The sequence below is a fragment of the Mesoplodon mirus genome, assembly GCF_964341445.2.
Source record: "Mesoplodon mirus genome assembly, chromosome: X".
NCBI classification, from domain to species: Eukaryota; Metazoa; Chordata; class Mammalia; order Artiodactyla; family Ziphiidae; genus Mesoplodon; species Mesoplodon mirus.
In genome coordinates, this window is record NC_138981.1 from 2,083,624 (window position 1) to 2,098,565 (window position 14,942).

Genomic DNA, 14,942 nt, shown 5'->3' on the forward strand with positions numbered 1-14,942 from the left:
CGGTATCAGAAAAAGTAGAGTCCACACAGGCATAAAGAACAGACTGGTGGTTGCCAAGCGGGAGGGGAGTGGGGGAGGGATGGATTGGGAGGTTGGGGTGAGCAGATGCAGCCTCGTATATATAGGATGGATAGACAACAAGGTCCTACTGCAGAGCACAGGGAACTCTATTCAATCTCCTGTGATAAACCATCATGGAAAAGAGTATGAAAAAGAATGCATATATATGTAGAACTGGAATCACTTTGCTGCACAGCAGAAATAAACACAACATTGTACATCAACTGTACTTCCATAAAACAAATTTTTGAAAAAAGAAAGAAAAAGTAGAGTCCATTGTATCTCCCCCTCTGTCTGGGTGTCTCTACTCAATGCCTAATTGTATCAGCTGATGGGGTGGGCAGCTGGGGACACAGGGAAAAAAGCTTACGTTTTATTAGAGGATTACAAAACAACAATAGAACAAAAACCACAGCAAAATCACCCAAAACCAAAACAAACCAAAAACCTAGAAAACAAATGTGTGATGTAAAGGATGAGAGACTGCCAACATAGACAATAAGAAAGTTCTATTTCCCCCCTAATCCTGCCCCTGGCCCCAGCTTTAGCCACTTGGGGTCTTACTCCTTTCTTTGGAATAAAAATCTAGAATTGAACTCAAAACCATACCTTTAGACCCCGAGAGAAGCCCCCAGTGCTTCATGTAAGGGGTGCTCCTCACTTAACTGCATGGGATTTAAAATACTAACGGTTAACGCTTTTATTCTCTACATCATAGGCAGCGTTGTTCCCAGTAGAAAGAGCATGCTGTTTATACACTAAAAGAGTTGTGAAAACGCAACACATACGGCTTTGCAAGTACATCAGCCTTACTTATCCTGCATGCTGTCCTTTCCTAAGCTCTAAATTATAAGACGATACACATTCATTATTAACACTTCTCCCCAGGTAAACCGAGCATTCAGGATCCTTGGGGCGAATTCATCCGAAAGGTATTTTACATTGAATTATGTAAGATTTTATTTTATTTTATTTTATTATTCTTCGTGACATCAACTTTTCGGTGCTAACAATGTTTCTCAGAATATTTGCCCCAGTAATCCCATTTTGGGAAATCTATATTATAGCATTCATCTCAAGCACGTATTTATAAAGAGTGCATGTACTGCACCTGTATGGACACAGGAGAACAGTCACACTCATCAGGCATGTGCTCAGCCAAAGGACTCTTTTGGTGTTTTGTTGTTATAAGAAATGAAAAGATATGTTTAAAAAAAAATCCGACATGAAGACGATGTCAACATGTTTAAAGGCATAATCCTTCCTGCCCAAAGGCGGTGGATTAAAGGAGTTCAGCTCTGCCTTCTCCCAAAAAGACAAAGAAGAATGATGGGAGGAAACTGTACAACATGTGATCCACCAGGACTAAGAAGGAACCAGGTGACAAGAGCAGCAGCAGCTTGGAAGGTACCCAGGAGGTGAAGCTCTGTCTGAGCAGAGCTGAGTGGAAAATGGAAGGGAGAGTGCGGGGAGAAAGCTCCTGGACTCCACGTATGTGCGTGGAACATTCGATAAAAAGGAAAGCTAACTTGAGAGCTATGCCCTCACACCTGTCGAATGGCTCTTATCAGAAAGACAAGCCGTAACGTGAGTTGGTGAGGGTGTGGAGAAAAGGGAACGCACGTGCACTGCTGGTGGGAATGTAAACCAGTGCAGCCACTATGGAGAACAGGATGGAGGTTCCTCAAAAAACTAAACATAGAGCTACCCTGTGACCCAGCAATCCCACTCCTGGGTATATATCTGTAGAAAACTCTAATTCGAAAAGATACATGCACCCCAATGTTCACTGCAGCACTGTTTACAATAGCCAGGACATGGAAGCCACCTCAGTGTCCATCGACAGATGAATGGATAAAGAAGATGTGGCACATATATACAATGGAATATTACTCAACCATAAAAATGAATGAAATCATGCCATCTGCAGCACCATGGATGGACCTGGAGATTGTCATACTGAGTGAAGTGAGTCAGACAGAGAAAGACAAATACCATACGATGTCACTTCTATGTGGAATCTAAAGTAAAAGGAAGTCACAGTGCAGAGGACACAGAGCATGCTGCCAGAGGCAGGGGTCGGGAAGATGGGAAGACGGGGGAAATGTTCACTTACTTGTCCACCAGTTTCTTGGCGAACCCGAAGTCAGTGAGCTTGATGTGACCGTCTCTATCCAGCAGGATGTTCTCCGGCTTCAGGTCCCTGTAAACGATCTCTTTGGAGTGCAGGTACTCGAGGGCACAGACGATCTCCGCGGCATAGAAGAGCCCGGTGGAGCTGGAGAAGCGGCCCTGGTTGCGCAGGTAGCTGAAGAGCTCACCACCCGGCACAAACTCCATCAGCATGTACAGGAAGCGGTCATCGTGCCCCGTCCAGAACCTGCGGGACCAGAGGGGGAGTGAGGGCTGCGCCTCGGATGGACAGAAAGGGACGGGGACGGACGGATGCTGAGATGGCCCTTAGGCCCTGAGGTCGCATTACATGAACAGGTCGTGTTAAGATATATCTCTAGGTAAGACATGATCATACTAAGTGAAGTAAGTAAGACAGAGAAAGACAAATACCATATGATATCACTTACATGTAGAATCTAAAATGAGACACAAATGAACTTACCTACAAAACAGAAACAGACTCACAGACACAGAGAACAGACTGGTGGTTGCCAAGGGGGAGGGGGTGGGGGAGGGAGGAATTGGGAGTTTGGGGTCAGCAGATGCAAACTACTATATAGAGAATGGATAAACAACAAGGTCCTACTGTAGAGCACAGGGAACTCTATTCACTCTCCTGCGATAAACCATATGGAAAAGAATATGATAAAGAATGCATTCATATGTATAAGGGAATCACTTTGCTGTGCAGCAGAAATTAACACGACATTGTAAATCAACTATACTTCAATTAAATCTCTAAAAAAAAAAAGATATATCTCTAGGTCCATGTTAGGATACTCATATACATGAACAGATGCAAGACATGTGTGGACACGTATTAAGATTTGGTAGAGATCGATGTTAAGATATGTCTATAGGTATTAGAACAGAAAAACCAACACATACACAGATGATTACTTTGTAAGTCATCTTACAAAGATTACTTTGTAAGAAAAGATCCCTAGGTAGATGTTAAGATACTCATACAAATGGACTGATGCCCACATCTGTGTGTGGGGCGATGCTAAGATTTGGTAGAGAGCGATGTTATTGGTACAGATACATGTTAAGACATGGCACAGACATGTCACGTCATGTGTATACATACACGTTAAGATCGATCTCTAGGTGGATGTTAAGATACTCGTATAGGTGAACAGATGTTGAGATATGTGTGTGGACCCATGTTAAGGTTTGGCAGAGATCCATGTTATGGGTACAGGTACTCATTCGATGTGCTAAGATGTGGCACAGATGATGTTATGTTACGTGTACAGACACACGCTTAGACACGTATAGGTAGACGTTAAGATTCAGGTACACGCACATGTTAGGATACAGGGAGACACAATGCTGACGGATGGCTATCCTGTCGATGTGCAAAGGTCTCAGAAGGGCCAAGAGTAAATACCAACTTCTGATGATAAACTGGTGAACAGCTTGTTATGGGCTGAAATGTGTCCCCAACCCCCAAATTCATATGTTAGGTCCTCACCCCAGGACCTCAGGAGGTGATTCGATTAGGAAATATGGTCTTTAAAGAGGGGATGAAGGTACAGTGAGGTCACTAGAGTGGGCCCTGATCCCATAGGACAGGTGTCCCTATAAGAAGAGGAGATCAGGACACAGACACACAGAGAGGGATGACCCTCGGAGGACACAGGGAGGAGACGGCCGTCTACACAGTCTCAAAGGGCACCCACAAGGCCAACATCCTGACCTCAGACTTCCAACCTCCCCAAACATGCGCTAATAAATCTGCTGCTCCAGCCGTGCCATCTGGGGCGTTTCTCTCACAGCCCGTGCAGACTCACACGGGGTGGGCACACCTCAGGGATCACACCTGGTTCAGTGCCCCCAGGGTTGTCATCAAGGCTGCAAATTTCCAGTCCATTCACGATGGCCTCCCAGACACCTGCTGGGAAAGGTGGCCATGAACAAAACCCCAAAGTAAGAGATTTCTAAGCAACGACGGGTAGGAGATGTCCCCAGAGAGTCAGAAGAGACACATCATCCTTAGAAAGGCGCTGATCGGCTCTATTAATGGAAGAAAAGGCAGCAGCGAGAAACTGAGGAGAAAAGAAGAATATGGATGCAAGAAGAAGACAGAGTCCTGAATGAATTTTAGAGGTCATGGCAAAGAGGAAAAGCAACAACTACATCCGGGGGAGATAAGCACTGATGGAGAAGAAAGTTTGCCTGTAAAGGAGATGTAGCTATGTATGGCTGATTCACTTTGTGATACAGCAGAAACTAACACACCATTGTAAAGCAATTATACTCCAATAAAGATGTTTAAAAAAAAAGATGTAGAAAAAAAGTGAAACGCTCTTTGGAAGTAAGGGCTCTGTTTTTGAGCGGATTTAGGACACAGAAGCGTGACTGATGCACAAGCATATAAAGGTCCCCCTGCAGGATCGGGACACACAGAGGATGATGTGAAACAACGTGCCAACGGTGCCTGATCCCCGAGCCCCCAGCCCGGGCGTCTTCTCTGCTCAGGACACTGTGCTCCCCTCCAAGGCTGACCCCAAAGAGCTGCGTCCATCTGGGCTTCCACGAAAACAAAGGATGCTCGGAGCACCCGGCATCCCTGGGGGAGGATGCTCAGGGCATCAGCCACCAGATGGTCTGCCTGCTGGGATAGGCTGTTCCAATAAAATAAAGAAAAATACAGGCACACCTCGTTACAGTGTGCTTTGCACACACCGCGTTTTTAACAAATGCAAGGTCTGTGACAACCCTGTTCCATGAGCAACTCTATGGGCACCATTTTTGCAACAGCATTTGCTCACTTTGGGTGTCTGGGTCCCCTTTTTGCTAATTCTCGTGATACTTCAAACCTTTTCGTTATTGTGGCGATCTGTGATTTTAGATGTTTCTATTGCAAAAAAGCAAGTCACGGAAGGCTCAGAGGATGGTGAGCAATTTTTTACCAATAAAGTGTTTTTCACTATGGCACCCACATTGCCTTTTTTAGACATAATGGTACTGCACACTTAACAGACTACAGTCCAGCGTAAACATAACTTTTAGATGCGCTGGGAAACCAAAAACTTCGTGTGGCTCGCTTTACGGCGATATTTGCTTTACTGTTGTGCTCTGGAACAGAACCCACCGTTATCTCTGAGATCTGCCTGTAATAAACCGTATCAATATATACACAAAGCATTGGAGGAGATAGTTTGCAATGACCCAAAAACTAGCTGGAAGGAAAACCACAAAGCAATAACCAAGTGTGGCAGTGGTCAGGAAGGTGTAAGTTTATGCAATAAATAAAAAGATGGGGGACTTCCTGGGCGGTCCAGTGGTCAGGACTTGGCGCTTTCACTGCCGAGGGCATGGATTCAATTCCTGGTTGGGGAACTAAGATCTCCGTAAGCCTTGCGGTGCGTGTGGTCAAATTTGAAGAAAAAAAAAAAAGATGGGCTGCAGAGAGGAAAAATGCCCCCGTGGTAGACGTGAAGAACTTTTCTATGCCCAAGGGAAGCCTTTTAAAAACAAAAAAGGACAACACGCTCTTCTGCTGTTCAAATGAATGGCTGTTTTGTTAAGCAGTATGGTTTATATGTCTTCGCACAATACGGGGCACGCGTTACAAAAGGGTTTCTCTACATGCGCGTTTACACGTGCAGACTCTTTGCACGACGGGTGCAGGTGGGGGATGACGGCTACCCTCCGATAGGGTTGCTATACGTGCCATTCTTTCTCGGTGTTGCTCGTTGATTTCTGTCTCTCGGAGTCAGAGACGGCCCGGGATCCTGTCTGTAAGAAGCACGGTGGCAGCCACGTCTAGGCGTTGCTTTTTCCCCAGTTCCTGAGAGCCGTGCATCTCTGTCCTGTTCCCCTTCTCACATCTGACAGCCCAAAGGCTCAAGATTTGCAGTGTTGAGACTTGAGGGAACACAGGACGCAGAAAGAGAGCTTTGGGGTTGTGGGTTGTGGCTATTGCTACTGAGTGAAACACAACTTTGCCCCCCCAAAGTATCTCTTTGGCACGCGGATTATTTCGAGCTGAAAACAATCAAGGCCCAAAGACTCAAAAAAGAAACTTTGACCTTCTCGCTAATAGCCTAAAAGAATTTAGATGGAGGAGCTGTTCCTGGGACCGCTATCCTCACCAGAGATGTCTGCCCGTGGTATGGGCCACCCGTGGTGGGGAAACAGCAGGGCCTGGAGATCAGGGTCCACCCTGTGTCCCATGGTCTCTGCAGGCTCAGCAAACACTTGTTTTCCAACCTTTTTCTTTTCCGTCTCCATGTCAATAGCCTTCCTCCCCTTTGAAGTCCCAAGCTACTACCCCAACAGGCTCTTTCGTCTTTAGCTGAAGAGGACAGCATTTCAGATGAGGGTTTGGACCATTTTTGTGAGTGACTCCGTTTTCCTGGGTCTCTCCCGTGTGCCCAGGGGATGCAACTTTTGTGTAACTTTCTCCTGTTCACCTGTCTCATGTCCATTTCATTCTTAGACCAGCCAGAAGAGCCTGGAAGGATAAGGAAAATGTCTTCCTCCCCGACATGGCTTTCTGGAGAAATCATCTGAACAGACGCCCATCTTCCTTCCATCATTTAAAATCGAGATGAGTCATTATCTTTGGGCCGCCCGCCCTCCTTCTCCGGTCCACATACCGACGTGTATAGCATGGACGTTCCGTGCCGTGATGCTTGAATAGAAGTGCACGGTATCCCAAACGCACGACAGCCTCGCTGTGTTTTGTGGGCGAGCTCAGAACCCAGCAAGGGCTTTGCAGTTCTGAGGGGGAAATGTGTTCTAGGGCAGGGGTCCCCAGCCCCCAGGCCACGGTACTGGTCCGCGTCCTGTTAGGAACTGGGCCGCACAGCAGGAGATGAGCTGCCGCTCCCCACCACTCCCCATCGCTCGCATTACCACCTGAAGCCCACCATACACACACACCTTCCGTGGAAAAACTGTCTTCCACAAAACCGGTCCCCGGGGCCCAAAAGCTTGGGGACCGCTGTTCTAGGATCCTGATACCTGACCGGTGAACTTGTACACTGAACCTCTACGTAAACTGGTGACTTGCTGAATTTCTCTGGGGCAAGGCGGGTGGCCAATCTAGAATCCATGTGGAAAGCCCTGGTATTCTGGGATTTCGAGGCCAAACTGAGCCCTTAAGAAGACGTGAAACAGTCAATAATATCTAAGCAAGGGCACTGTCTTCTACAGCTGTGAATTGGGTTGAAAAGGTAGGAGAAATATATATAAGCCTATCTCTCCTCTGATCCAATGCACAAACACGTGCGTGTACACACACACCTGGAAGTCATCAGTGAGCTGCTAGGCAACTCATTCTTTGTGTATCTTCTGTAACTGCCCCCACAGACCCACCATCAGGATAAGAAACTGCCCTGACGTATTCTCAACTCTGGAAAACAATGCGTCACGAGGTTCCAAGGCAAACTCATCTCAAGTCTCAGGAGCATCAGATAATGAACAATGCGGGGAGGTGAGCACAGGACCCAGGTGGGGTTAGCAGCGAGGAATGAGGTAACTGTCAGGGCTGAGCAAGTGAGTGGAGTGCGTCAGTCCCGAAAAACAGCGTGGCTGGACACCAGGTGATTCGGGACGGAGGCCGGGGTCACAGTCTCTCTTTCCGTCACCTGGGCTCCAGGGGAATTGCAACTTCATCCACGGGTAGGTCGACCGATACAGGAAGCAAATGAGGGTGACGTGTCTATTATCCGGCTCAATTCCTCACATGTCAAGCCGTTCTCGGATACCAGCTGGGTGTCCTAGAATTCAACTCAGCTCTGGTACTATGCCCCCAGAGTTAGCATCAGACCCCACAGGGTAAGGGCTCCGTCCCACAAGACCCCAACGGCCAGTCCAGGGGGTCACCTGTGCTTCTGACCGACCGGCTGCAGGTGGAAGGTTGCCACGACCTCTCCTTGGGTTTCATCTGCTAGAACGGCTCACAGAAGTCGGAGGAACATTTACGCACTAGATCACCGGTTTATTGTAAGAGGAGCTAACTCAGGAACAGCCAGATGGGACCGATGGAGAGGGTGAGATGTGGGGAGGGGGCAGGGGACCCCGACACCCTCTCCAGGCTGCACTCTCCCCAAATCTCTACCTGTTCACCAACACAGAAGCTCTCTGAACGCTACCTTTTTGGGGTTTTATAGAGGCTTCATTACATAGGTCTGATGAACTCACTGGCCATTGGGAAGTGAACTCAACCTCCAGCCCCCCTCCGCTTCCTAAGGTCAGGGTGTCGTTCCAACCCGCTAATGGTTGGTTCCCCTGGTAACCAGCCCCCAGCCACAGGTGACCCGGGGGCTTTCCAAGAGCCACCACTTTAACCTAACAAAAGACACCTTTATGGCTCTGGACACTTAGGAAATTTCAAGGGTTTTAGGAACTCCATGCCAGGAACTGAGAGGACGACCAAATAAACAGTTCTTACGATAAATCACTGTATCACAATCTCAAATGTCACAAACAAGGGATAGAGTGGGGAGAACTATATCGACCGATAAAGACGGATGAAGATGTTTGTTCCACAAATATCTAATGAAATCAAACAAAACTTCAACCAACCATCATACCTAAGAAAGCCACTGTATATTAAGCGGATAAGTCATTTTCACCTATGTAGATCACATGCAGAAGTGATCCGTCATCAGCTTGCTTAAGCAACAGTTTTCAAATAAAGGCACCCATAACAAATAGAAATTATGGCTAGAAGACAAACAAAAATCCTGAGGGCCCTGATGCCACTTTCCTTCTCCAAATCACGAAAATCAAATAAATTATAGAAAGAAAAAAATTCCTCCGATACATCTTTGTTTCAAAGCTCCACCAGTTCAGAGGTTGCTTATATGGAAAGAATTTGTAAAGAGCTGGGTATTATTAATGATCAGAGCTAAACAAATATCCAAACAGTTCCTGACACCACGATTCCAAAAAGTTACAGTCATCACTTGGTGCTTGTGGCTGACAGGAGGCGGTCCATGTGACCACAGAGGAATTAAGCCCTTGAGTTTAGAAAATCGGAAACAGGATAAACCGCATCAGCCAATCTGTTCATCCAGTCACTCTCATCAACTGCAGGACACTCACTGTCTTTTGCACCGAGTCTATAAGAAAAATAAAAGTTTGAGGGCAAAAAGCAAGATGTATCACATCGCTACGAGAAAAGCACGCACGTAGTGGATCTAAAAGGTGTGGGACCCATGGTTAGCATCACTGAGCAACATCTCCAATAACTCACGATCACCCGTCTTTATTGACCTCACCACCCACTGGTTTTCTCTTTGTTTAGTGGATACATCTGGACAAGGACCCACTTCGGGGACTTCCCTGGTGGTCCGGTGGTTGAGACTTCGCCTTCCAGTGCAGGGGGTGCGGGTTCGAGCTCTGGTCGGGGAACTAAGATCCCACATGCCTCGCAGCCCAAACACCAAAACACATAAAGCAGAAGCAATACTGTCACAAATTCAATAAAGACTTAAAAAATGGTCCACATCAAAAAAAAAATGTTAAAAACAAAAAAAACAAAGGACCCACTTCATACCTGGCAATGTCCTATCTTGGACACATTGGAAAGGGCATCTCCCATTTGGCCTGTCATGAGCCTTGTGGGAAGCAGGGGAACTGCCTCTAAACACCAAACACAAAAGGGGGGTGTGTCCCAGCAAGATGGGAAGGGTTGGCCAGGTGTATCTGGGGTCGAAGGAGGCTGGGGACAGGCACACGGGGAAGTTGGAAACGGAGGCACCAATCAAACCCTGGAGCTGTGGACGCGCCGTAGAGAATCTGCATGTTGCCAAGGGCAGGAAGGAAAGTCACTGATGGGATTGGAAAGCAAAGGAGGACAGCTGGGTTTTCGTGTCAGAACGAAGCCCCAGTCTCCAATCAAGAGGGGATGAGCCCTGGGGAGATGACTGAGAAGAAAGAGGGGACCCAGATGAACAAAGTTGGACGGACTTTGGAGATGTGATTTAGAAGTGGAAAGGGCAGGTCTGGAAAAGATGAAAACTCTAACTCAAAAAGATACATGCACCCCTGTGTGCACAGCAGCAGTATTCACTACAGCCAAGACGTGGACGCAACAGAAGTGTCCATCGACAGAGGAATGGATAAAGAAGATGTGGTACATATATACACAATGGAATATTACTCAGCCATGAAAAAGAATGAAATAATGCCGCTTGCAGCAGTATGGATGGACCTGGAGATGATCATACTGAGTGAAGTCAGTCAGACAGAGAAAGACAAACGTTATACAATATCACTCATATGTGAAATCTAAAAAGTGATAGAAATGAATCTATATACAAAACAGAAACAGACTCACAGACACAGAAGCATGGATGGACCTAGAGATTATCATATTGAGTGAAGTAAGCCAGAAAGAGAAAGACAAAATACCATGTGATATCGCTTATATGCGGAATCTAAAATATGATACAAACGAACTTACTTACACAACAGAAATAGACTCACAGACACAGAAAACAAACTTATGGTTACCAAAGGGGAAGCGGGGGGAGGGGTTAAAAACTAGGGGTTTGGGGTTAACATATACACACCACTATATATACAATAACCAACAAGGACCTATTGTACAGCACAGGGAACTGTACTCAATATCTTATCATAATCTATAATGGAAAAGAATAGGAAAAAAGTTTTATATAAATAGATAAAACTGAATCGCTTTGCTGTACACATGAAACGAGCACAATATTGTAAATCAACTATAGTTCAAAGAATTAAAAAAAAAAAAAGCAAGAGGAAAGGTCAGAAGCCCTGGTTAGAGTGAACACAGAAGCAAAGAAAAGGAAATCAACAACAGTGCCCGGGGGTGGGGGGCGGGGAGACCCAGGAGCCGGAAGGGCCATTTGGGGGGAGTCCAAAGGAGGAACTGATTGGAGGTGTGGGGCAAAGAGGAAGGTCAAGAATTCCTTTCCAACATGAGGACCCTGAACTGCTTGCAGAGACATCTGAGCAGAAGGGACCAGGTGCCAGGTGGGCGGATGAGTCTAGCTTGGAAGGAGCAGGTGTGAGTGAGAAGCTGAGCTGAGGAGTCTAGCGTGTCTAGTGTGCAGCAAGCGCGACCACAGCGCATGATTTTGGGAGCACGCGCACACGTTCACGCACGTCCGTCCCCTAGACCACGTCCGCTCCCTGGTCCTCCCACCTCTACCTTGCATGGCCCATGGCCCGGCTTCTCTCCAAGGAAAAGCTAAGAGACCTCCCTCCCTCCCTCTCTGTATGCCCTCACCCCTGCCCTGCTTCCTGGAACGCGTCCACCCAAAATGCCCAGGAGGGACCTCTATGAAACAGAGTTAAAAACAGGGAGAGGCAAAAAAAAATGTGTATAATATGCTGTAAGGATGCCACACTCTGCGTGAGCGTGCGTGTGTGCACAGAGCTCTTTAAGTACGGGGAGAAGGACACAAGGCATCATACCAAACTGTCCACGTGGTGACCTGGTGATGGTGGAGGGACAAAGGAAGAAAGAAAAGGGAATGAGGCAAGCTGAGAAAAAAAATAAAAAAAGAAAAAAAAAGCAGAGAAGAGAAGAGAAAATGCTTAAGCACTCTCCACGGGCAGGAAAGAGAATGAGATGTCGAAAATGCACTCAAGGAGTTGAAGCAGGGACTCAGACGTCTGTACACCTGTGTTCACAGCAGCATTACAACAGCCAAGAGGTGGAAGCAAACTAAGTGTCCATGGATGGATGATGGATATAAACAAATGTGTTCCAGTCACACGATGGAATATTACTCAGCCATGGAAAAGGAAGGAAATTGTGATACAGGCTACAATGTGGATGCACCCTGAGAACATGATGCTCAGTGAGAGAAGCCAGACCTAAAAGGATACACGGTGTGTGATTCCACTCAGAGGAGGTACCTAGAGTTGTCACACTCATCAGAAAGTAGATGGTGGGGCTGGGGGAGGGGGACGCAGTGTTCCACAGACACCATGAGTTCCAGTTTTGCAAGATGAAAAGGTTCTGGAGATGATGGTTGGGATGGCTGCACGATGTGGATGGACTTAATGTCACTCAATTATACACTTAAAAATGGTCAAGAGAGGGCTTCCCTGGTGGCGCAGTGGTTGAGAGTCCGCCTTCCGATGCAGGGGACACGGGTTCGTGCCCCGGTCCGGGAAGATCCCACATGCCGCGGAGCGGCTGGGCCCGTGAGCCATGGCCGCTGAGCCTGCACGTCCGGAGCCTGTGCTCCGCAACGGGAGAGGCCACAGCAGTGAGAGGCCTGCGTACCGCAAAAAAAAAAAAAAAAAAAAAAAAAAGGTCAAGAGGGCAGACAAATGGATAAAGAAGATGTGGCACGTGTATACAATGGAATATTACTCGGCCATAAGAAGAAATGAAGTTAAGTTACTTGTAGTGAGGTGGACGGACCTAGAGTCTGTCATACAGAATGAAGTAAGTCAGAAAGAGAAAGACAAATACCATATGCTAACACATATATATGGAATCTAAAATGAAAAAAAATGGTTATGAACAACCTAGGGGCAGGACAGGAATAAAGATGCAGACATAGAGCATGGACTTGAGGACACGGGGAGGGGGAAGGGTAAGCTGGGACAAAGTGAGAGAGAGGCATGGACATATATACACTACCAAACGTAAGGTAGATAGCTAGTGGGAAGCAGCCGCATAGCACAGGGAGATCAGCTCGGTGCTTTGTGACCACCTAGAGGGGTGGGATAGGGAGGGTGGGAGGGAGGGAGACGCAAGAGGAAAGAGATATGGGGATATATGTATATGTATAGCTGATTCACTTTGTTATACAGCAGAAACTAACACACCATTGTAAAGCAATTCTACTCCAATAAAGATGTTAAAAAAAAAGGTGAAGATGGTAAATTTTATGTGACGTACATTTTACCATGCTTAAAAAATTAAAATTGAAAAAATGCATTCGAGAGGACATATTAATCAATTATTCCATAAACAGCAAAAAGAAAATAAAAAAGTGGCCGTCGTTGACAATGACTACGAAACACACCGGCAGAGACGTCAGCTCTGAGCTCAAAGAAGCACTTTCCACCTTTGATTATTGTCTTTTATTTGCAAAGTCTGCAGTGAGCACCTCCCCTATGGCATTTTAATTAACTTAAAAGTCAGCCTCATTTAGCTGGAGACACCTAACTTTAAGTTGGTCACAATTTCTCCAGATGCTGCCGTAAAGCTGGACTTCTGCCATGAAAAGGAGAAAATGGAAAGTCACTCACGTCACCCTTTCTTGAGCCCCAGCGCCCAGCGCGATCTGAGGTTCTGGAACATCCCTTCCAGTTTCCGAACCGGCTCCATGGTAACCAGTGCCCCGCGCCTGCCCCGCCGAGGCGACCTGAACTTGTTTCACTGTCCCCAACCCCAGGATCCCCCTGTTGTGGTCCCCAGGGGTCCCAACACTCGGTGGCTCCATCTGATGTCTTCCCAAGGACGACCACTCGCTCGCTCTATCTTCCGAGACGGCTCCCTGGAAACTGCCCCACCTGGAACCCTCTCTCTCCCGTCCAACTTCCCAGGAGTGTGCCAGGCCAGTACACCGCTGTGGAAGGCGGGGACGGGGTGATCTTGTGCTCCATCCTTGCACCCCAGTCCCCAGGTGAACGCACAAGGAAGCGCACCCTCCGAGGTACCCGGGCACACAGTGTGTCCATCTAACCTCCCCAGAGGTGCCCTGGGGGCCCGTTCCCATCTCCTCCCCCTCCTCCTGAGTTACACACCAGCATCAACGCTGGAGCTCCCCCCCAAGCCCAGTCTTGCATCCAAGGTGGACTCAGATTCCTCCCCACGTCCCAGCCTCTTGGCTGACCCGTGGCCCCTGCACCAAGAACTCGCCCCACCTGTCAGCCAACAAATGCCTCCTCCTTCTGCGAGATTCCGCTGCAGCATCCTCAGCAGCTTAGGATGTCCCGCCCCAAAGGGCGGACGATTCCATCCTTACCAACCATGCTGGGATCTACCAGAGCCTCATCGGGAACTTCACAGTTTCCCTCCATCAGGAGAATTCAAACCTCCCTTGTATAAGCATCCATCTTGCCACACCCCCCAAAATTCAAAATGGACATTTCATGATGTTTGGACAAAGAACAGAACAAGGAACTGGGAAGTGGCTGTGTTCCTTCTGTCACAGCTGTCCCTTGCAGGCGACAGTGAAAGAGGAAGGAGAGCTATTTCTGGACTTTTGCTTCTGAAACTCAAGTGCAGAGGGGTCAAGGGAAGTCAGAACAGGGTGTTCTTTCCTCCTTAACTATCAAAAAAGCCAAGGAACAGTTTTGCTAACTACCTGTCCATGTGCCAATGGAGATGCAGACCAGACTCAAGTCTGTGGGCAGGAAGAAAGACCTTTCCTTTAGGTCCTTTAGGGCTCGTCCTCTCCAGACTAAGACCCAAGTTCCTCTACGTGGAGATCCAAGCTGTCATTTCGCCAATAATGAGAAGGATGTGCCCCACGGGTGATGGACCTCTGAGTTCTTTCATACCCAGATCTGTACGGGAAAGCCAATGAAACATGGCTGGCTAGCTGGGTCTTCTACTGCACAATGAGTGACACGGCACTGGGACTGTCATTGGGTCCACAGGCTCATCACCAAGACGAAATGATGGAACTCCACGTGCAGGGGCTGGGCCAGGAAAGTGAGAATGCACCCACACCCACCTAATCTCTGTGTGTGCCCCTATCACAGGCGTTATCAACCGATAATCCATCCATCCA

General features: G+C 47.5%; 1 protein-coding gene across 2 annotated transcripts in view; it reads right to left on the minus strand.

The window, feature by feature from the left end:
- Window positions 1-14,942, minus strand: part of PRKX (protein kinase cAMP-dependent X-linked catalytic subunit) — a gene marked incomplete at its 5' end in the record, with an annotated part of 82,047 nt that overhangs the window by 30,389 nt on the left and 36,716 nt on the right. For both annotated transcript variants that reach the window (XM_082610652.1, XM_082610653.1), the window contains one exon: window positions 2,177-2,440. In XM_082610652.1, the coding sequence (XP_082466778.1) occupies window positions 2,177-2,440 (264 nt within the window). The remainder of the gene's footprint in view (window positions 1-2,176; window positions 2,441-14,942) is intronic.